General features: G+C 40.7%; 1 protein-coding gene across 4 annotated transcripts in view; it reads right to left on the reverse strand.

Moving 5' to 3' along the window:
* cacna2d2a (calcium channel, voltage-dependent, alpha 2/delta subunit 2a) overlaps positions 1–23,815 on the reverse strand; it is a 162,380-nt gene that overhangs the window by 25,265 nt on the left and 113,300 nt on the right. For 3 of the 4 annotated variants that reach the window (XR_004656261.1, XM_034868796.1, XM_034868794.1), the window contains 30 exons: positions 21,848–21,898; positions 21,392–21,491; positions 19,781–19,942; positions 18,184–18,294; positions 17,292–17,370; positions 14,590–14,639; positions 12,312–12,401; positions 12,066–12,134; positions 11,466–11,540; positions 11,303–11,377; positions 11,090–11,161; positions 10,849–10,920; positions 10,609–10,670; positions 8,694–8,770; positions 7,542–7,556; positions 5,651–5,711; positions 4,629–4,726; positions 4,082–4,172; positions 3,814–3,876; positions 3,541–3,644; positions 3,318–3,416; positions 3,048–3,139; positions 2,907–2,954; positions 2,724–2,795; positions 2,486–2,638; positions 2,304–2,356; positions 2,076–2,131; positions 1,293–1,416; positions 873–982; positions 509–591 (listed from right to left, as the gene is read on the reverse strand). Coding sequence is in view for 3 of the 4 variants with exons in the window: in XM_034868796.1 (XP_034724687.1) it covers positions 509–591; positions 873–982; positions 1,293–1,416; positions 2,076–2,131; positions 2,304–2,356; positions 2,486–2,638; positions 2,724–2,795; positions 2,907–2,954; positions 3,048–3,139; positions 3,318–3,416; positions 3,541–3,644; positions 3,814–3,876; positions 4,082–4,172; positions 4,629–4,726; positions 5,651–5,711; positions 7,542–7,556; positions 8,694–8,770; positions 10,609–10,670; positions 10,849–10,920; positions 11,090–11,161; positions 11,303–11,377; positions 11,466–11,540; positions 12,066–12,134; positions 12,312–12,401; positions 14,590–14,639; positions 17,292–17,370; positions 18,184–18,294; positions 19,781–19,942; positions 21,392–21,491; positions 21,848–21,898 (2,467 nt within the window). In the remaining variant the exon portion in view is untranslated. The remainder of the gene's footprint in view (positions 1–508; positions 592–872; positions 983–1,292; positions 1,417–2,075; positions 2,132–2,303; positions 2,357–2,485; positions 2,639–2,723; positions 2,796–2,906; positions 2,955–3,047; positions 3,140–3,317; positions 3,417–3,540; positions 3,645–3,813; positions 3,877–4,081; positions 4,173–4,628; positions 4,727–5,650; positions 5,712–7,541; positions 7,557–8,693; positions 8,771–10,608; positions 10,671–10,848; positions 10,921–11,089; positions 11,162–11,302; positions 11,378–11,465; positions 11,541–12,065; positions 12,135–12,311; positions 12,402–14,589; positions 14,640–17,291; positions 17,371–18,183; positions 18,295–19,780; positions 19,943–21,391; positions 21,492–21,847; positions 21,899–23,815) is intronic. The other variant, XM_034868795.1, reaches the window with a different exon arrangement.

Raw genomic sequence — 23,815 nt, forward strand, 5'->3', positions numbered from 1 at the left:
GCTGGTTGCCTAGCATTCTCCACGTAATGACAAGCCTCCAGAGTGGTATCAGTCTTCACACCTAACTCTCAACAAGAGATATCTTACTATTCCCTTAAAGATAAAGAACTACAGTTGTCATGAACTTCAAGGTAAACTAAAAACTGCATGTCCTCTCTCACACTAATGGCCTGTCCTCTATATAGCTAATGTTTGCAAAATTACATGCAAAATAATCAGATTTTTATTGTAATCAACTGCGTCTCACTGTTGCTCAGAATCATTATTATGGACAGGAAAAATGAAACAATATAATTAAAAGATCTAATCGTCACATTATGATTCTGCTGAAAGTCAGTGCTTATTACCCACTACCATTACCTGTATGCACTAATGTCCTATTCATGATTCTTAGATTAGGTTGTGACTTTTATCAGAGTCTATTCCATGGACATTATGCTCCTTACAATTACATTTTTACAAACTTACAGTTTATTTGTATTTGAATACATGTGCTGAAATATCTTACAGAGATGTTGTTGTCATAGCAGGTGGAGGGTCCTTTTCGATAGCGTGCCACGGTCAAGTCTTCACATGGATTTTCCTCCTTGACTGCAAATGGACTCAATTAAGGAAAAGTAAAAAAGCTTTGAATTTCAGCTTTTGTCTGTCTTTTTGTTGTTGTTGTTGCAATGTTTCATCATCCACCCACACCCTGATTAATCACCCAGTCCTACAGATGTTAAATGACTGATCATGATTCACGCCACCATGATAAAAATAACCTTGAAATGAATGTGACACATCTGCGTTTTCACAGGTATGGTAATACGGAGAAGTAATCTAGTAAGTCTTCTCTTCTGCCAGCTGGTGTACAATGTGAAAAAGGATACACTCCTCCTCCTCCTGGGACAGCTTCTCTATCTCGCAGGTGTTACATGGCATCTTCTCTGCCACCACAAACAGCAAGTTGGTGTTGTTTATCTTCTTGGCATGAATCAGCCTGCAGAGAAGCAGAGAGGCAGAGAGAGAGAGAGAGAGAGAGAGAGAGAGAAAAATAGATAGACAACTCAGTCAACAACCCCCCTCTGCTTGCTTACATCACAATCTCATTTGCCAATGGATCAGTGAGATTCATGAGACAGTCTTGCAAGGCTCATTTAGCCAATGATGTGACCGTTTCATTAGAGCTGATGCAGTTTAATCATCAGCAGAGTTTATTAGCTCCGACAGAAAGATGAATCTTGCTAACTGTGCCTCTCTCACAGTGCATTTGTGCGTTTGTGTGTGTGTGTGTGTGTGTTTGTACAGACCTGGAGCAGTTGCCACAGTCTTGCAGTATGTTGTAGGAGCTGCTGAGATTACTTAAGTAGTACTGAGTCTGGATCATTACACAACTTCGCTCTTTGGAGTCAATTCCTTCTGCATCCACCTCATCTGCAGCATCACCAGAGCGTCAAAATAGTGGTCAAAAATACTTCAAAATTTGCTGAAATACAGTTATTATTTTGTGAGAAAAAACAATTGTTGCCATAACTTCCCCATAAAACCACAAATGACAGTTTTTATGATTGTCTACGTATTAAACAAATAAGGTGCAAGGTGTTGATTAGTAAGCTTTAGGTGCTGTTAGTTGTTTATATTCCTGTAGTCTCACTTTGCCAGACCCTCCTCCAAAGCGAGCTGAAGGAGGGTCCCGCTACTAAGAAAACCAAGATTGGACAGATAGTCTAGCTAGCTGTCTCAATTTACCCTCCAGAGACCTAAGGAGCAGTCAAAAATAGTCCACCGAATTTAAAGCGGAAGGAAACTACATGCATCCGACAGAATTTCCTGCGGTACCGGAGCAATCCGGAAGATGTAATTATCTTCAAAAGTCGCCAGACGACACAATTTTCTAAGCATAGCCATCCTGAGAAATACAGAGAGAGTTGTGTGGAGCTGTGTCTTAATTAGCTTTGTAGCAACTCATTAAGCAATTGCTTTAGAGAGAGACGTTTAAAGAGACGTTAATTAATATTAAAAAGGTATGCACTAAAGCTTTAAACTTTACATGCAGACATGTAAAACACCAAGATTGTCTTGTTTGCACCCACCTGTGACAAACCAGCTATGATAAGCCAGTCCATACATAAACTGTTGGAACAAGGACCTGAGGAGACAGGAAATGGGTATCAGTAAAACGTTACAGCAATGTATTTTGTAGTGAAAATGGTACTGTGTACTAAAGGTATCCCTCAAATCTCTTTTATCAGGTACAGTATGTGTGTACTCTATGTTACAGCCGTGTTTTTTCTTCTTCATTTGAGCTTGAGGAGTCTCACCATGCAGCTGCAGATGTCCACCAAGCCACGTTTACAAAATCGGCGATTGTAGGCTGCAGATTCATACGAAAAGAGACACATGTGACAATAATATTTCAATCACACATCCATCAATTGCACCGTATGACATAAATTCAACGTGTTGTCATCTAGTCCACTATTTTAATTCTTGCTGTTCTTACCACAAACACTCCTCTGGGCGCAGCTCCGGCTTCACTGTTGGGCATCCGTTCACACACAGACTGGTAGTCAAATGACTGCTTGCGGTTGTAGAAGGAATTGTTGTAAAGAGCGTACATCAAGTAGGGATCAACGTCACTGAAGAACATGCCCACCTGTGGGGAATAACCATTGGTTAATATCAGTTTAAAGATTAGTTAGAAACAGTGCTCGGTGTAAAAATGAATTCATTAACTCCACCTTGTTCCAGTCATCCTTCTGATTAGACATGATTAGGAATCCACCATCATCTATTAAATAACACAGGAGATCCTGCAGAGGCAAAGATGGGCTGTTCATTAGGAGTGCAAACTGTACAGTGCTATGATACAGTAGATCGAGCTGAATACAGAAAGCTCATTAGACGTTAGCAGAAATATGTACCTCACTGTTGGCTTCACAGTCCATTTCACAGCCTCTGTTTGGTCCACACTGTCACAGAGAAAACAACAAAGAGCATCAAAAAAATACTGCTGAAGACATAAGCTTGTAAATATAATGAACTTTTAATGTATGTTTCATTACTGTATTAGAGCCTTGATGGTTGTCTGTATGGTTGCTGGCAAGAATCTTGAACTTATCCGTCCAGGCTTCAAGGTCTAGTTTTACTCCGACCACTGAGAGAAAGAGAAGTTAGGAAAAAACAAAAAGACAGATGCAAATAAAAGGCCCAACAAACATGTCCACACAAAGTGACAAGAAACAGACACACAGACGTGTAATTATGCTCTAAAACATTTTCTGTTGCATCGATTATTATTTGGAGTTTGTCTCCTCTTTCAGAGCTGAAACCACCTGCAGGTTTGATGGTCTTGCCGCCTACTGTGATCTCCACAGCCGTGCTGACCAGGATCCCTATGGTGTCGTTATCTGGGTTCAGCAGCTCATCCCGGGCTTCAAGAGGGAAACAAAATTTAAAAAAACAAGCCAGGAGGGAGGTTAGAAAATACGAGCCACTACACATTATGAGGGCTTAGTGTGAGATATATGACCCGAGACCGAAAGAAGAATCATTCACCTGTTCGATAAGGTGCTCTGAAGATGTAGCCCTTGTTGTCAAGACTGCGTCGGTAATAGCTGGCATTAAACGGCTCCGGGTCTTCTTCCCAGGTTTCTGCGGCTCTGAGATTTAAGAGCACATTGGACAGGCATTCAAACTGTACATCACTGATGTACATGCCTCCCACTATACTGTAACATTTGAAGTCTTCCCGACTTACTACTTTAAGATACTAAAGTGAAAAACATAACAGATCTACAGACACACAGCCTTGATGAGGAGTGCACTTACTTGTTCGGAAACACTCTTGTTACACCGCCATCTGTTGCAGCAAACACGGCCAGAAAGCCATATCTAGACGTCAGGATGGAGAAAAGACATCAAAATCAATTTTTTTTTTTTTTTTAAATACTTTTTTGGGCCATTTTTAGGCCTTGATTGACAGGACAGCTTAATAAATGAAAGGGGAGAGAGCTGATCTATCCTAGTGCCTACTAAAATCCAATCTAAATCTTATTCAGACTCAAATCTTAAAATGAAGTTCCCTGATCATACTCACGTATTTAAGTCTTTATTCTTCCACACTTTCTCAACCAGCTGCCTGATGATGCCAGTGTCCAGAATCAGGTTATGGAGAAGCAAATTGTCACCTAAACATGTTTAGGTAGCAATGATCAGAAAAAGGTGCAGACAAACCGAATGTCAGTTATTTCCACATCAGATGTAGATTTGTCTTCCTAAACACATCTTAAACTCACCCAGTCCACTTTTGGTCAAAATGTAACCAAACAAAAACACTTACGATTGTAGTGATTATGAACACAATGTTTTTTCCCCCCAAATTTGTCAGTTTCAGTTTCACCAATTTCCAGACAAGTACATTTACAAAACTCAACCTGTCTCTTTGCAAGTGATGATTTGACATTTTCCTAAACTTTGACTAAACAGACAATACTTAGAAATGGGATTCATTTATGGTTGGTTTTGGTCTTATCAAATGGATTTTATTTGGATTTGATTAACAAAAACATAAGTGTGCCTGCTTTAAGTCAATTTTGAATAAATTCATTTAATATCAGTGTGAGTGAAAAAGAAATGAAACTTACACTGTTTGGAGTCTGGTGTCACCTTCTCCATGAGGGCAATGAAGTTTAGCAGGAACTCGGTGTTGTTGTTGGACAGTTCCAGATCATTGCAGTACTCCCTGAGGAACAGACAAGGCGTTTTAACTCCGAGAAAGAAGCTAAAAGCAAACATGTTTATGCAGTATTTACACTCCTGCCTGGCTGTCCTTAACAGAGGGACACTCAACACAAAGTGGGGATGCATGAAGCTGTATACATGCGTGTCTTAAAGCTTAAATTCCAATATGCTAAGATGGATGTTGATCAAAACACAATGTGGTTGGGACTGTGACGCATCTCAATGAAGGAGTGATTTCTATAAGTGTGTTTCAGAATTCAGGTTGCAGCTGGAGGCCATGAGGGTTTGATAACAAAACATCACATGCAAAGATTACGGTAGCTTTTGTCGTCCAATATCCATTTTTCCAAACCAGCAACTCCTAATTGTAAAAGGGTAATACAAACATACACCACCACAGTAGCACCAGGCAAAGAAGATTTAATGTGGCTTAAATACTTTGTTGTAATGAGGTTAACTCAGGAAGGAGAATGGGTAAATGCAAAATCAAATCATATTATAAGCTTATGATGGATTTAGTATTTTCCTTAAATGTAGTACTTTCAGTTAACACAGTGGTCTTCAAAGTGGGTTCCTGGGACTGCGTTTATGACTAATTTTGGTCATGGGTTGCACTCACTTTCTGTATTAAAACACACGTGCTGAATCATAAAACCTGAGATTGATGTTTGTGGTCTAATTTGTGTCAGTTTAGGGGTCCTTGAAGTGAAAAAGTTTTGGAACCACTGAGTTAACACACCATTCAAAATGAAAAATTAATAAGTGAAACACAGCCACTTCCACACAGTGCAACTTGACACCACAAAGGACTATTTCAAAAAAGCAGATGATAGATAAAAAAAGGCTGAACATGGACAGTGCATCGAAAGACAAGACCAAACACTGATGACCATCAACGACACCAAGCATTCACACACAGGGCTACCTGGGAGCAATGAATACATGTCCTTCAGACTCAAAACTGTTTGGCAGCAGTGATTCAAAATCTGCAACAGAAAGGGGAAGATTATCGGGGAAGAGCAGTGGGCAGGGCAGTCGGGAGTTGTGGGTAAACAGCAGCTGATCTTCAGAGTTGCAGGGACGCATAAGGGGGTTTACCATAGCAACAGTGAGGTATCATGGGAACATTAGCGTTAGCCAAGATGGTGCCAAAAATAGAACCTGACTCTCAATGGTCGACTTCTTAAGTTTCACAAACACTCACACCTTCTTTTTCTTTTTCACTTTGTCAACAAACATTTCAGATTAATTTGGTTTCAGTCTAGAATATTTTGGATGTCTGAGAACTGACTTGCAAGACGTGAGGAGTTGGGAAGCAAGTTCTCACACATATTATCCACAATGAGTGTTTTTAAGAGCAGGCAGGCATCAACATGGCCAACTATTGCAGGGGAGGTGGGTGAAGGTCCTGATGGAAGTGGTCACCCCTCAGACTGGCAGGGCACAGAGCTCAGAGAGACACATAATCAGAGGATATGCATTGCATTGTGAAGGGCATGTCGAAGGGCAACTTCATTTCATCTATCACAGACAAAACAGCACAAAAAATGAACCATCATTAAAGCCTTAACAAGTGAATCCAACATGTTCTTTTCTCATTATGTCAAGACCTGTAACTGTGTACAGCAGAGGAATGAAATTTTAGAGCTAAAATAGAGTGCCCAGGTAGTTTTCCGCCCACAATGCCGTGCACATCCGGGGTCAGGTTTACTGAGGAAGTGCTGGGCGGTGCCCCTGGCAGTCTGAGGGGGGAGAAAGGAGGGAGACAAGCTGATGGAGACAGGGAGTACAGAGGGATGACACAAGAGTCAGGCGCTGCGCCGAACAGCACCCTAACACCTGACGACATGGAAGGACCTGGGTGGGCAGGACCGGGCTCAGCCCTGAAGGGTCAGTCTGCAGGCTGCAACATCTCCAGCTACAGATGAGATACTACGGCAGCTAACAAACATTAAGTACGTGTTTTTTTTAATATGGAGATTAATGAAGTACAGCTACGTTACAGAGATCCCTATTTACTCTACAATAACTAAATGGTGGTACTTACATATGCTGTGCGTGTTGATACAATATTATAGCTATTATAGCTTGTTGAAATCTTTTTAATGAACGTAAAGCTCAACATGCTCAAAACTGATCGAGCTGTTGCACTAATAAAAGAGAGTTAAGAAAAAGATTGAATTAAAGTCAAAACCTGAGCCCTAGCATGAGAATTAGTTAAGACATTTATTAACTAATGACACTGTAAGAAAAAGACAAGAAAGAAAGAGAAATAAGAAGGTGAAAGAGAAATAGAAAAGGAAAATGAGGAAGAGAGAGAAATCAAAGAAATTGAAAAAAGCGTAAGAGAGAGACAGAGAGAGACAAAGAAAGAGAAAGGAGGCAGACACAACCCATTTGGAGCTATCCACAGAAGGAAAGGCATTAGGAGGGAGGACAAAAGACAAATTTTAACAGAGAACACGAATATCTGTCTTCCTTGGGTCTAGTAGGTGTTTTTTATTTGCTTCTGAGCAGCGGATACGTGGGGAGGAGGGTGAGGTTGGGCACCGGAGGAGCCATCGTGAGAGATGTGGGATCTGAGCTGCAGCAAGAGGGTGAAGAGGAGAAGGAAGGATAAAAAGAAGAAGAAGAGGAGGAAAAAAGAGGACGTCCTGGCAAGACGGGCAGGGACAGAGGCAAGCAGGCTGGGACAGGGGAGGGTAGGAGGAGGGGGCAGCAGGAAAAGGTAAAGGACGAGAGGTGTGGGAAGGAGGCAGCGGTAGGGGATAGGAAGTAAAAGGAAGGAAACGTGGACCAATATGGAGTATACTTGCCCTTGGTGTATGGCACTGTGTGGATCCATCAGAGAAGGAGTGAGCAAGAAAAGAAACAGGGGTTCGGGTGGGAAGGGGGGATCACAGACAATATTTTATTCAATTACTGTTTGAATAAAAATATTGTTTTCTTAAAAGTAAGAAACCAATTTAAGTCAAACAAGACAAGAGAGAAAAAGAAATGAAGAGCGAACGTCTTATTTGCAAGAGCAAACGAGGAAACAGAAAACCAACGGAAAGGAAAAGAAAGGAAAAGCAAAACTGGGAAATCCAGAAAAAGAAAACATTAAAGACAAAACCAGTAATTGTAAAAAGTAACCATGGTCAAACAATAAAATAAAATAAAATGAAACAGGAAAAGAGGGGTGTAACAGGGCTGGACAAAGAAAGAATGAGAGGGACAACATGTGTCCCCATTCAGACCCACAAAAACCCAAACTCCCACATTAGACGAGCCCTTGTCCCGGGCCGTGTGGGAGTTCATACACTGAATGATTCCAAAGCTGAGAAACATCTCACACAATCTAACAAAAGAAATAATAATAATAAAAACATCACACAGAAAACAGAAAGAAAATTCACCAAATCATAAAACCCATCATAAGGAGTGAAAAGCATGCATGTTTTCACAGGTTTTCAGAACATCAAATACTTTAAACACAGATGCTTCAGAATCATTACTTGGTGGAGAAGAGGCGAGAGCATTTGGCAAAAAAAATAATAGCACAAAAGTCACCATTATTTTTACCTGAGTAACACAGTAAAACCACAGCTTTCACCTTTCTGTCTGTTCAGTTATTTTTTTCTTCAGCCAGTGTGAAGAAAAAACATCACCATTTTACAGCACAGCATGAAGACAGGAGGGAAAAGGGGGCAGTAGAGGAGTCGGGGGACTCAGGTATGATCCTGCCTATCATAGAGCGTAGAGAGGGGGCAGAAGAGGGGGGAGTGGGGCAGGCGACTCCGCTCGGACATCCCTATGATGATGTTGGACACCCAGGACAAAGGACTGAACTGGAGCATAAGGTTATATTGGGAGAGAGAGAAAGAGAGAAAGAGAGAAAGAGAGAAAGAGAGAGGGAGAGATAGAGAGAGAGAGAGAGAGAGAGAGAGAGAGAGAGTGACGGATGCTGGGTACAACCGGGTACTTACACTGCACCTGAAGGATTTGGTCACTCAGGTTGGCCTTGATGTGGTTCTCACTATATGTGGGCAGTACCAACCCTAGACTGCAGGTAACAAGGCAGACGCAGAAAATCAGAAAGACGTTATGAATGCACATATCCAACGTACATAAACCCAAACGTAACATTACCATTTTAATAGGATGTCAGGGAGGGATCATCCTTAAATGTACCCTGGGAAGTTTTTGGTGGTGCAGGGGAGCAACGTTTTTATTATCCCTGCTTTGCTAGTATGTGCTAACACTCACACAAGGATGCACACGTGCAAATGTGGTGACACAAAACACATTCCCGCCAATTGTTTCACACTACTCGATCAGGTTTTTACTTGGTCAGGTTTTGTCAGGTGGCAGTAATGTACATCAAGAAAAAACTGTGAAGAAGAAAACTGCTAGCTGGTAAACATGGATTTTTAAAAATGCAGGTTTCAAAATGTAGAAAAAAAATGTTTTGTGAGGATGGACAATATTTAACCATTAACCACCTCTGTTAGACCTTAAATGAAGCAATGAATGGAAACATAAGTTTGTTAACAAGCTACACTACGCACTACGAACAGTACCTTTAATCCAATGGGCTATTACTTATGGAGAGAAAGTAGGTTTCATTTAGTAGGAATGAAAGAAAAGCGTAAATGTTAAAAGTTTGAGAAGACTTCATAGATTATACTTTTTAGATACACCCAACCAGTTCAGCATGAAGCCACTAGGTCACTAATTTTGCAGTAGACTACTGAATGCCGTTATCCAGGAAGTTCAAGTCTCCAATTCAGAGGATCTTTAAACCGAGTCCAAAATGGGCTCAAATCAAACAGTCAGAATATACATCTGGCACGTCCTTGATGACTCTCTGCTGTGAGAAGCCCTGACTCTTTCAAAGCAAAGCAACAGCGTTTAAAGCGAGTTCACTCTGTACAGTATCAAACATCCTTGATATTTGTGACACACTGCTGATTGAGTTTCTGTCAAGTCAAACTTTAAGGGGGTTCAAATGAAAGATAAATATCTGTCCTTCTTTGTAATATGGGACCACTATAGCATCGTAGCTTGACCTACAAATGCTTAATGTTGCTAAATATTTTCTCTTCTACCAAAGCCAGAAATTAAAAAGACAAAAAATAGAAATACATGCCTCATCTCTTTTTCTGTGGTGCCATACAAAACTAAAACATAAATCAGTAAGAGGATTAATTGGAACAGATAGAAAATCGGGCTGCGACAGTATCAACATCAGACTGAGCCAAAGCTACAGTTGACTACCTATAATATAAAGCTAATTTAGTTTCATGAACAAAGTAAGTCCATAGACTCTAAAGTGAAGGATGCATGACAGAGTAGAGCTGTGAATGTCTGGTTCAAACACATGAGGATTGTTAAAAACACTGACATTTCCCTTTGAGTTGAATGTTAATAGAAATATGTCTGAGAAAGCCTCATATGGACAGGCACACTGCCAGTAGATGTAATAAAAACACACATCAGGCATTTATTTGTAGCACTAATGTATATAATAAACTATAATTTGAAAAGTGTTGCCTGGAGGAAATGGCAACACGATGCAACCTCAACAAAAGTCTTGAGATGATTAAATTATGCAATTAATTTGTGCTTAAGAGAGAACTGTTGAAGATTTTTTATGAGAGCGAGAAAAATACTTAATGCAAATTTAGAAGGCAAATGAGCAAGTTGCCTTTATTTCAGTTATGTTTTGTCTAATCCAAGTACGTCAGAGTGGCAGCTACAGTGAACAAACACCGCTGCTTGATGATTAACAGCTGTAAACTGTTAATCTGAGACTTGTGACACAAACTGAAAGAATCCAAAGTATCAAAGTTGGACCTTACTCGTAGGTTCAAGTTGATGCATGTTTGATTTCAGACCTACCTGTAATCTGTACCATCCACAGGCGTCCATGAATACGTCCGCATGGCCTCATCGATGTACCTCTGTTGACAACCACAAAGAGAAATACGTAACACCATCACATCCTCAGCACATCTCTCTTCCCATAATTGGAGGGAGACAACAGATCATAAACATACTGAGTCATTCAGGTTCATTACAACAGCATACAGGAAGGCGCTAGTTTGGATCATGATTGAGTCTCATATATTGATGACTTGCCTCATCAACTGACTTAATGAGCGTCTTGATTTTCCTTTGCCCTGATTTGCCATCAATCATCTGTCGACGGATCTGAAGACAGAAAGAGAGAGAGAGAGAAAGGAAGAGAGAGAGAGATGTGCTGCGTGAGAAGGCATTTAGGTACATACAAGGGAACAACAAAAACAAAAACAACAAATGAAAAGTATATTAAACACACACGCTGATAGCAATGATGATTTTTCAGAGAGGTTGTTTTTACCTCTTCTTTGTTGCTGTCCTCCAGCTCTGCATCCAGAAAGTCCAGAGTGACGGGCTCCCTGAAGTTAATGATCTGAACAAGAGAAAGAAAGCAGGGGAAGACGGAGGAGGGGGGTTAACTTCAGTCAGCAGGAAAGAAACGTTCACATTTGGCATCAGAACCAGGCAGACATTAAACTCATTCGATGCGGGGCGATGTTCATAGTGGACCTACTTTGGGCCGCAGGTTGGGATGCAGCAGTACGTAGCCATTCGGGTCAATGGCGTAGGTATAGCCGTTGGCTCCAAGCTGCACATAAACAGTGTGAATGGTGGGATTCAATACACATCAATGTGAAAGAGATATGAGACTGATATTTAATGTACAACATGCTCACTCTATATGTAGGAGTCTTTCTTTTGATTTCGTTGATCGCAATATCTACTCCCATGACTCCAAGGATGAGTTGATTCTGTAGGAAGGACATTATATGGAAATCATTAGCATTTTATTCACATTTTATTATTCACAGCTGTACTGGCATCAGACAATCACAGAGAGTCGGTAGCTGTGCCGTGAGAGTACCCAGAACTTCTCCAAGCAATATTTAAGTTATTACTTTGTGTGCAATCTGATTAGTCCTATCTTAAACTAAGTCCTTTTTCAGCAACATCACTGCTTTAAGCCTATGTGATAAGCTCAGAGTAAATACTTTGGTCATGGAGATCGTAGGCTGTGATGTCTGATGTCACCTGAGGGAGGCGGTGTTGCCTATAGGAGATGCAGCTGGGTGGATGCCATAAAGAGGCAAAATAAAACTTTAAGCCCATCTGCTACTCCAACTCTTGTTTCTGTTTGAATAACCTTAGATAGCCTTAACGCCACAAATTACAATAAAAACATTGTTCTTACAAAATGATAAAGGTAAAGGCTCATTAATATAAAGGATGAGCTGCTGGTTAAAGCTCCATGTCTTGTATTGTAGTGTTGTTTTTACCTGAGAGCTTACGGTATCAACAGTGAAGTTAAAGACCGGCACCGTCCCAGTGATGACAAGGCCCAAACCCTGATAACACACATAAGAAATCCAGATAAAAGTGTTTTGTTACGTTTTAAAAGAACTTTACACGGTGCATAATTGAAACTCCAAACCAATAAACACAATAAGCTGCAAATAAATCAGCTGAGATTTAAACTTAAAAAAACATTTAATGAGGTAAGGTATTTTTAAGTTCTCTCTTACCAGAGCATCTTGGTAGACATTTGTCCACTGCACCTGCTTTGCTTTATTCCCAGCCAGCACCATGGGACGACCCAGGACGTCCAGATACTCCTGCAACAGCAAAACCACACATGCTAGTGTCACCACACAATCAAACAAACGTTTATAGTGCTTGTCATGTAAAGGCGTTAAAAGCAAAGAGCTGGAATAGCCAACGTTCATCTGTCATAAAACTATAAGACCCTGACAGGCCTCCTCTCTGTCACCCCATAAACCAGTGTGCCACCAGCAACAGGATCCTGGTCCTGCCGAGCCATAAAGCCTCCAGTCCAGAGCCACTCAAGGCCATTTCTCATCATTACAAAAGAGCTATTAAAAACACATTAAGGGTGTCAGTGGTACGACATGCAAACAGGCCATTCTCCCAGAGGCTCTACTGTCATTGCCAGCACTGTGAGAATGTCCCACAGCTATTGTGAACAGAGGTGAGGGGTTAAGTCTACTAGTAATACATCATATTCACTATATTTTTCTGTTCTCAAGAGCCACCTCACACAAGCTGATATGTCTTTTTTGTGAACAACCTATTGATTCTTATCATTTTAGAGATGGTGTGTAATTGGTTAGATTATTAAGTGATTGACCTCATGACATCCGATGCAACTGCACAATTTGGAGGGGAAAAAAGCCTGCCGGGGACGGGCCAATTGCACTGAGAGCCTTTAGTGTTTTGTCATTATAAAGACAAGAGGCAGCAACATTATTCTCTAATTATACAGACGGTGCGGACGTCTATTCAACAATGTGAATTCTAATGCCAAATGTCTATTATATGTATCAACACAATATATTTAAATGTAAAAACACGATCAGTGAAAATGCAGTAGCTCTGTCAGGGTCAAATGTTAATTTCAACATTAGCCGTTTTCACAGGATAACAAATTCACACCCGTTTTGCAGCAAAAAGGGAAACATTATTGCAGATTTCTGACCCTTGTATCTACCCTCAATACACAAAAGGGTCGCCCTGTATACTGCTATTTCAGGATTATGCTTTTAACCGTTTTTTCATTGCCTGAGCAGCGAGGTGCTGACAGGCGTAACCTATTCTATTATTAGCTCAATAAAAGTCCAGTTTAACGCGCCACAGGGAGATATTCCATCAGGACAATGACAGCCAGACCTTTCATGGGATATAAGGGACATTTCCAGCCTAGCTAGAACAATCTAGGAAACATAAAAAGTCAGCAACTAGAGATATGTGATCCAAAGAACACCTTATAGTCTCCAGCAGCATCTCCCTGTGTTGATTAAATGATATTGTCTCCCTGGGTACCTTAACAACCACAATTGCAGAGAATATACTTATCAGTACAGTCCTTCCAAACACAAACATCCTAGCTAAAGCCTGGTCTGTTACTGTTGCTTCACTGAAATATTATACAAAGAACCCAGAGTAGATGACATAAGTAGCTTTAAACGTCAGTCTTGGTTAACTGCGCTGAAACACAAAATATAGTGCCATTTATTTTCAAAGGGTTTTCACTCTTTCAACATAATCACATGACTCAGGAAATTATGAATGATAATATTTCAGCCCTCTATGGTCCATCTGTTATGTGAATGTTGCCATCTTAGTCAGGTGATGTGATGAGTGTGTGATGTTGAAGGGCAGAGTACGATTAAATAATGTGTCTTCTGGGCCCATACAGAGAGCTGTAGTCACCTACCTTCAGAAAACCTATTAGAGTAAGTGGCAGTTCTCAGAATATAAATATGCTGGAGTTAATGGAACAGCTGACAGTATATTCTAGGGCCTGATCACTCATGGGGGTTGATGGGGGTGGGAGGTAGGAGGGGATGGGGATGGGGGAAGAGAAAGGGGGGAGAGGGCTTTGCAGTAGTTCCCCTACCTCCCAGCAACTGAGTCCATTTCTACAGCTGGAATGAGGTGTAGGGCCTATGGGGGGGTTGTGTTTGTGTAAAAAAAGAGAGAGTGAAAGAAAGAGATCTAAAAGTCTATATCAGTTCCTCCAGAAACATTCTCACATAAAGACCACAAGCCTATTTGTTATCACTCCATCTCCAACAATGTAACTTCCTTTCTGTAGTCATCTAGTTGCGTCGTCCTCTGTCCCTTTGTTATGGAATACTTAAAAGCATATCTGCAATCTGTACAGTTATCATCAAAGCAATCGTGAAGGAAGAATTGACTAGCTTCTTGCTTAAAGTTGTTTGTTTCCTTTTGTGAATTCAAAAAGATGCATTCACGAGCTTGTACACACTTCATATGCTTTACCTGGGTGTTGATTCTGATGGCTCCAATCGATGGAATTTCAAAGTAGTAACCTGAAGATTAAGAGAAGAGATTAAAAACAATGTTCAAACAGAAAGCGTTGCATCCAGCCTGCGTCATGGTGCCTGCTTTTGTCATGTACTGTCTACATTTTTTAAACAGTCACAGTGTGCACAAAAGCGATCTATTTGTAGATTAGGGACTAATCTCTTCCATGTTATTAGCTACACTCAATGCCAGCATCTCCAGCTGATGGTGTTGGGCCAAGCAGGCATGGTACAGCTTGTGGCCATTGACCTCTCTACACTCGTGGTTGTGCGGTAGGATATAACTGTGGAAGCTTATTGGTAATGCTGGGCCCCAGGCACTGCTGTTGCTGATTAGGAATGGACGAGAGTTACCGACTGGGTCAATAAGCACGCCGCTCCCCAAGTTATTAAAGCCACGAGTGTTTATACAAAGAGTGGTGAAATGGAGACAGCCTCCTCAGAATGTTAAAAGGCTGAGTTGACTGTCATTATTTTGATGCATTATGCACTGTGCCGCAGTGGTTTGTGTCGATATTTGCCTTATCTGTCTTATTCATTTGCACATTTGAGCATGCTAACATTATGCATGTACATCTCTGCACACATAATCTATGGTGCACACACAAACATGCAGCGCACAGCTATTTGCTATAGTTTTGTTCAGAGCAGTAGCTTTGTTCCAGTGATTTTGGCAGCATGCCAGAGAGGTGGCGTCTGTGGGTGTAGGGCAAAGCTCGATGAGAGGTGAAGAGAGGAAAATATAGGCTGGTGCTAAAAAGTGAAACTGCATTGAAGATATCCTCTGTGCTGTGCAGGTTTACAACAGATGTCTGCTGTGTGAGGGACAATTATACATTATACATACTAAAAACCTTTTTTCTTTATGTAATGCCTCTGCACTATTATAAGTCAATTTTTCTCTAACATAATCCAAAATTTGGAACTTTTGGAGTGGTCCATTTTACTAGGGGATAAAATATATCACATCCATTGACTTTAAAAATATATAATTTATTTTTTACTAAATGGTGTTTTTTGCACAATTGTTTCGTAGGGTTAAGAATAATGTACATATAGGATACACTGTGTTGAGTATGAGTATGTATTTTCCTGCAATGTACACTAGCATGCACTACTTTCTATCTTATCAGTGTTTTTGCTGAGGCACCATATAAACCGGTTTACACATTTGTGGGATATTTTCTTCCTATTTTGGGATTATAAACAGCACTTTGGTGGAAGTATTAGGATCATCAATGCAGTATAAGGTATATCCTGCTTTTATTCTCTATTTCACCTTTTTCCTTTTTGAAGGTAACCCTCTTTTCTGTTTTGGTTTTTGTTACACTTTGTTAGAGCATGAAGAAATGGTTCCATTGTCCCCAGAGTCAAAGAGAGGTTACTTTCTTCTTAATATGGGATTGAAGCTTAAGTGAGACAACAGCTAGCATCTCCAAGTAGCCAAGTTGTGTGTGTGTTTGTGCTTGTGTGTTACTGCTGTTGTGTCAAATGTCATGGGTGAAGGGTTAGGGCCTGTACAACTGTCAGGGAGCTGGCTATGTTGGAGTGAGATACCAAAGAGTTATAAGTACTGAAGATATGAGAGGACAGCTCCATTGAGGCTGGTGTGTCAACATTATTGTCTAATGCTGGCATAGACTTTAGTACCATGGTAATCACTACAGACACAACTAGCAGAGAGCATGTTGGCACAGCGGTGTAATCCTGGACTTTCCCCAGCTTGACAGGGAGATGGCATGGTAATCATCCTTCTACCAGACTCCTCCTGCTAATTAATAACAATTTATGGGGAGATACTTCTAAAGCACTTGGCTCCGAAGGCAATAAGCTAATCAGCAGCAGCAGTTAGCTTCATACAGGCAGCTAAAGGCCTCGTAAAGGAGCAGCTTTAGATAAACAATAACACTGAGAAACTATATTAAATCAAGCCACAAAAGAGAGGAAAAGAAGTGTGTTATGGCTAAAAAAAAACAATAGTGTTCCAAATTGACCACAGCAACAGCAATCTGAGTTAGGTTGGGATTAAATGAGCTGAGTCAAGATGAGATTCATGCAGACAAAAAGCTAACAGGAACAGCACCTGAATCATTTGGGTTGTCAGACTGTCTGTCGGAAATAGAGCAGCCTGTTGTTTGTGGAGTTTTTTTAGGGAATGTGGTTGCTTTACACGAGTGAAAAATATATTCGAACATCAAAGCAGTAAGACAGACACCTGGAAAAATCTTAGTGATGAAGAGTTTGCAATGGGGCAGTTGGGTTTTAATAATTTATTTTATTTTATTGATATTTACCCAAAATTGGTGAAGGAATAACTTAAAACCAAGCTAAAAAGCAGTGTGTTGCTGCCCGTTGAGATCCAAGTTTTTTTAATCATCACTCTTGAGCAGACCACACATGTGTTGAAGTGTACTACCGGGTTCATTAGTTATGTGTTAAGATTGACTGGGCTTTGAATGAGTGAATTGAATGATTGAGTATGGCACAAAGCATTTATGCTGGTTTTTCCTTTAATATCAATTTTTTTACCTATAAAATCAACATCCGGAGGAAAGCGGGCACAAGGACCCACCAAGCCTGCACTAACCCATATTTGTCTTTTTAATTTGACTACCAGTACAAACCTATGCTTTTAACACATCAAACTTGTCCACTTACCTTTATTGGCACAAGCTATCCACTGCAAAGGGGTGACATCATAATTATGCTGGCCAACAGAGAAGGTGAACACACGGACCTGGATGGAGGAAAAGACAAAATGAAGAGATGCCGAGGACAAAAAAAGACAAAATCATATGACGTCAATGCCAGAAAAAAAAAAAAACTTCCTGCAGAGGCAGCTAATAGAGCAAAACAATTCAATTTTATTTTATTACTGCCCAATATCACAAATCTGCCCCAAAAGGCTTCACAATCTGTACAAGAAATGACAACAACACAATACCACACAAACCTTCTGCTGCATGGCAATAAGGTCACTGTCATGTGACAACTACTAGGCAAAAATCTTGAGTATGATTAGATTAGCCTCCCAGTCAACTCCCACAAGTGTCTCAAATACAAGGCTGCAGTGAGAGAGTTGCAAGACTGGGACAAATACAGAAACAAGTATATCTATTAGCTGTAATTGTATAGGCCCTGATGATAAAGTGGCTAATTAGTTAGCAGGTCAGAGCTGTTAACACCAACAGCAAAACAACAAAGGAGACAGAAGAGGAACGAGAGAAAGAAAGAAACACAGAGAGAGAGAGACAGAAGAAAAGACAGAGTGAGTTGAAAAAAGGCCAAAGAGATGAATCACAGAAGAAAAATCTGGATTTAAAACAGCCAAAATGGACGTGAAGGTAGCTTGGAGAGGACGTTATGTGCGCAGATTGGAGTGCTTGGCATGTCTAACAACCTGACTAATACAACTGCCTGTGCAATAATGAGAAAATGTCAGCAGAGACGGGGAAGGAAAAGGGGTCTGCTAAGTTTCTGGAAATGCATGAGCTCTTACGTTGGCAGAGCAATGCAGATGAATAGGAAAAGCCTCATGGGGCAGACTCACTGTTTTGTTCGGCCAGTTGTACTTTTCAAAGATGTCCTGTGCACGATCCTCCCCGCCATCTGTAAACATCATTATCATCTTATTGCAGTTGGCCCTCGGGGCACTGCTCTCCTGTGGCACATGAAGAGAGAAGAAGGAGGAGAGAAGAGCAAAGTAAGAGGTAGGGAGACAGGTTAAAGAATATGCAAGAATCAAAGAGGAAGGTGATCATGCATCTCATTTAAAACAGTGTGGTACTGTTGCAGATACATCAAAGAAGCAAAAGGGAAATAAATACAATCCAAAATATTGGGTTGAAAGTGTTAATGATTTTTTTAGTATGATAAAAAAACGGATGAAAGTGGACCATTCCTGTATGTTATATGGGAATGTACTTGAATCAGACCATTCTTGATCAATCAAACAGTGTTCCTGTTTAGATGTAATGTATGGCTAACAATGTGCTGTGTGTAGGATTTTTATCCTTTTTTTTTCTGTCACTGTGGATTTGTATTTTTCATTTAGGACTGAAGTTAAACATTGACGATTTCCAAAGCAGGATGAAGAGTTTATTGTCTTTACTGAAATCCTGGAAATTCTACTGACTAAATATTAACATAGTGTTTAGAGTAGTCTACCTAATGCATCATATAATGAGCAGACAGAAAGCAGTGCTTTATTCTGGAAATGTAAGATTAAATTATTAATTGTTGTCCACATAATCATTTTCACATATTTTCTTGCAATTAACCCATCTAAACTTTTACACATTTCCTATTTGCTTCCATTCTCTTGTAATTTTAAGATTTCATTTGAAGTATACAACGTTACTCGAGCGTTAAATTTGATTTCAGCACTATGTGCTCATAGCCAGGCACCCGCTTTTAGCATTCTGCTTTGATACAAAGCCTGCCTGCCTGCACTGCAGCTGCCATTGATATGCAGGCCAGTGGCATGTCAATCTGACAAGATTCTAATAATGATAAATAATATTGCTACAATTACATATTTTTATTGTGCTGGTACCAATCACAGGAGTGAGTCTGCCGCGGACAGTGATTAAACAGGCCTTTTTATTTCTCATTCTGCTGGCAAGGCAAGGTGGGGAGGGGGCAGCTGGCACTTGGCTCTAAGCTTCCAAGCCCACCAGAGGAATATAAAGTGTCTGATCTCCTCTGGGCTGCGCTCATCAATCATTTCATCAGAGCCCATTAGGGTGGCAGCTTCTTAAAATACACAGCAGCATACGGAGCTGAGGCAGCACCTGTGTCGAGAGCACGTGGACGCCTGCTGCAGAAACACCTCACCGGGGTGCTGGCTGCTGCAAACCCGAGCGTCACTCCATCGCAACAGCGGTTGTTATCAGACCTACATTCGACAATGACAGAACTCTGGAAATGTCTCATACAAAACCTGCACCCCTCACTGTCAGCACTGTTTTATCACTGCTAATTCAGCTGTACTAACTGGATTTGACAGGATATATAATAACATGCTGGAGCTTCAGTACATAGTTCTAGCACATTTTTGACGACTTTCTAGAGGCACACAATTATTCCGCCACAAGCAAACATCCACCCTTGGATTGCCCTTCTCTGAAAGGCTTGTTGGCTCTTACATTAAGAAGCTGTTCGAAGGCAAATGTGAAGCCAGACTTGTAATCTGTGGTTCCTTTGGCTTGCATATGCATGACGGCTTCCTTGAAGATCTTCTTGTTCCGAACATTGGCTTGGACCAAAGTCCTGAAGCACGGAACAACGGCATCGGCTTTCTCGTTGAACTAGAAGGGAAAATGCAAACACGCACATGTACATAAGTATACATGCTTTTCCCGACAAAAATACAAAATAACCATGAAAAAAAATGTTCGTCCAACAATTTTGAGACTGTGTCTCTCTGTATGTTTTTGTGTGCACAGTTCATGGTGGTAGGATGCAAATGTGGATGTGTGCAGATGTACACTGCTACTCTCCGGCTGGCAGTAAACACTGGTAATTACAACTTCCACACAAAGAACAGGTGCACCTGAAACACCAGTGCAAACCACTGAACAGAAACCCGGCCAAGGTAATATCATGTGTCTCATCTCATCCACCATATTAACCTAAAACTGCGTGTGCAGGTTGTGTGATGTCTGGGTGTGCACGTGGCATATATTCTCAACTTGTGTGCAGTGTCTATGCGTGATTACAATATTAGCAGCAATGTCTGTAATAGCAGGTTTCAAATGGTGTTTCTTTTTGAAGGTCAGCTTTAAAATATACTGACATTTTCAGGACAGATTGATGTAAAACATTATGTGCGAGAAAAGCTGACATTTCTCATGGCTTGGTGTTTGGCAAAATCAAAACACGCTAAAGTCTTCAGAGCCACATATTACATTTCCATCACTGTGTCGTTTGTTAATATCACATCTATTGTGTCTTAAAATGTTAGGAAATACAGTAGCTGTGAAACAAGCTGAACAATAAAGAATCTAGGCTAAATCTACTATCTATAATGAATACAAAATAAGTCCTATGAAAGAAAGTCTGTATTATTGTAACAAATTATATCACCGTTTAAGAAGTGAGGCTACAGTTTGTTATAAAGAAGTATGTAGACATCAGACATGGTATTTGATGATTATTTTCATCAACATTATTTTTGATGATTTTTGGTTATAAATGTCTTTTGTGTTTGCAAATAATTCACAGCAAGCTTTTGTAAGCCCTTCCTTTCTTTATAGGGGTGAAAATCAGATGCGCTTCCACCCAGATTACCATGCTCATTTCTTGCTTTTAGAGCTGGGATTTACAGGCATACAGTGGCTAAGAGCAATGGATTAAGAAGGATTACTGAGGGAAGTATCCCAACAGAGCCACCACACCGAGCATGTGGATGTGTTTGTGTGTGTGTTATCTCTCCTGCAATATAGGATGAAGTTAATGTTTCCCTCAACATTAGTCCTAATAGAAAACTTGGTAATCAGCAGAGATGGAAAGGAAGAGACAGGCACAATCCCACACGGACAACAGTGGTGCAGGAAAAGTAAATACACTATAATGAGGGAAGTGCAGTGTTTTCACTGTAAGCAACAACTGGGAGCAGTAGGAACACTGTGTGCTGTTCAATGACTCCCTGGTTGATTACCAGCTGCATAATGAATACATCAAATATTTGTGTTATTGGTGCTTTCAGGGTTGATTTGTATTATTAATTGCAATCCATGATGCATGCTTCCACTTACCCTGGCCACATTCACATAGTCATCGTCTGATAGAGTGTCCAGCATCTCCACTACCGAGGTTTTCATCAGTTTCAGAGTGAGTCCGCTGACACTTCCACTCCTGCGGAGAAGACGCAATGAGGCACTTAGAATCTCAGTTATACTAGACGAGCCCTAATCTAAAGTGTTTTCTAACTTGTGACGGACTGGTTTAACCGTTTTGTACTCCCACTAGACCTTTTATGTTTAGGCACACATTCAAAATCCCATCTGTATGTATGTTTTAGATGGTGGTGTATACAATAGCAAGTGGACTTCAATGAAGGTGAGAAAATGAGCAGCGGTCGCCCTCCTTTAACTTTAGGCTTCATCGGACCAACAGGTGGCACTAGAGCCCTTTGAGGAGACATCGACTCCCACCAGGGGGAAATGTTAAAAGAGGAGGTAGTGAAAGAGACTGAGAAGTTAGGTACTCACACATCCACAATGATGACCATGTCCTTTGGAGACGATGCACCTTGGATATACCTGTACAAAAGACACACAAGAATGGACTTTAATTTGTTCCCATAATCTTTTAGAATTGTACTAAAGAAAGGATCCAAAGTCATAATGAGCTGAGCCATGATAATATTGAATGACCACGGCTGAGCCCACTTAAGCTACAGAATACTGAAAAGGCTTATGTGCTTAGAAGAGTTAATAAGTTGTGTTATATACTTCAGTGTTGGCTACAGCTACTGTCGGCAGACTTCAACAGAGATACTCCTCTTTACCGAATAACAATGCCTACTTTAAATAATTACTGCATAAGCCAAAGCAATTGCTAATTTATGGACTAAGTATATAATAGCACATTCACTAAAAGTGGCCTGGACTGAGCTGTGCAACCTCCAAAGAACACAAGTAGTAGTGAGTCTAAAAGCAACAAAACCTGACATCTTGTGTCTAAACAGATTCATATAATTATACCAATTACTATTTTTTAGAAGGGTTGAGCATTTTGTGTTTACCCAGGTTTTTAATCCATTTTAGATACTAAAATCTTGCTAAATAATTATTTAGGATCCCTCTTAAATTAGATAGTTTCCTCTTTCTTTAAAACAATGTGACATCATGTATCAGTTACAATACACTGTGCTGGGGACCTGTTGATGTTGTTGGAACTTTTAAATTTCAGGTGAAGTTTAATAAAAATCATTGCTTAACAGCCACTTTGTCTTAGTGAATTAATCTACTTTACACTGCTTTACTTGATTGCTTAGGATACTGTTAATGTATGTCAAGAAAAACATTCTTGTAATTATTTAAAGACAAAAAAATGGGGGAACAAAATGAAACAAAACCTTTTTTCTCAGTCACGGTATGGTGACTCATCCAGTATAATATGCTTTATATTTAATCACTTGAAATTTATATAAACTTGTCAAGGAGCAGCGTTAGTGGTGTTGACCTGTGCTGTGGAGAGCCTGCGCTGTCAGTGAAAGAAGATAGCTGATGTTCTGCTTTTGTGATGACTCATCAGTTGGGCGTCAAACACATTATTTACTCTGGCAATCCCTTTGTTAGGGGGAGGCACAAGCTGTTTAAAACCATAATGCTTCTGCTGCAATGCAAATCCTAAAATAGGGCTGTTATGGGTGTGTGTCAGACGCAGCACAGCATAGGCCCATAACGCAGAGACGGAACTGGACAACCAAGGCCAGACAACTTGTGTCCAAGAAGAGACACATATATAACATCTGTCCACGGTTGATAGGGGATGACATACAGAGGGAAATCAAAAATTCCCTCATTCTGTTCCAATGGCAATTAAATTCCCATTTACCCCTGATACAGAGAGAGCTGAGATTGATGGACATTGTAGGCTTTTCTATGGCACACTGGGAAGGGGGAGGGGGGTTTAAAATCGGAGTACTAGTTTGACATTCTGAGGAGTGAGCAGGCAAGCAGTTAGCAACCGTCTTAGGCAGAGGCAGAGTAATCATCAGGGGTCTCTTTTTGCTGATTATCAGCCGTTCCGCTGAGTGCGGAGAGAAGCCAGCTGCCTGTGGGCCAGTGAGGCTCTTTTCTAATGCTCGGCCAAGCTGATATGGAGGTAGAGTAACACAGCCCTGGTAGGATTCGCCCCTGCTTCCACAAATCTCACTGCTCCCACTCACTGGCAGGAACCACTCCAACCTGCAGCATGACCCTCGACCCGTGTTGAAGTGACGTCCCTCAGCATACTGCCTGGGCTGCTCACATCCGGTTTTTCAGACACAACCCGGTCCCTACTCTCCTGAAAAACTGTCTGAAACCCCCCAGATGGAACAGAGCCTCGGCACCAGCACTGCTTACCAAGAGGTTGATTAACTGAGCATGCCCAAAGTGAACAGGGGGTGTGTGTGTGAGAGAGAGAGAGAGAGAGAGAGAGAGAGAGAGAGAGAGAGAGAGAGAGAGAGA

This window comes from Etheostoma cragini, chromosome 4 (assembly GCF_013103735.1).
Source record: "Etheostoma cragini isolate CJK2018 chromosome 4, CSU_Ecrag_1.0, whole genome shotgun sequence".
Lineage (NCBI taxonomy): Eukaryota > Metazoa > Chordata > Actinopteri > Perciformes > Percidae > Etheostoma > Etheostoma cragini.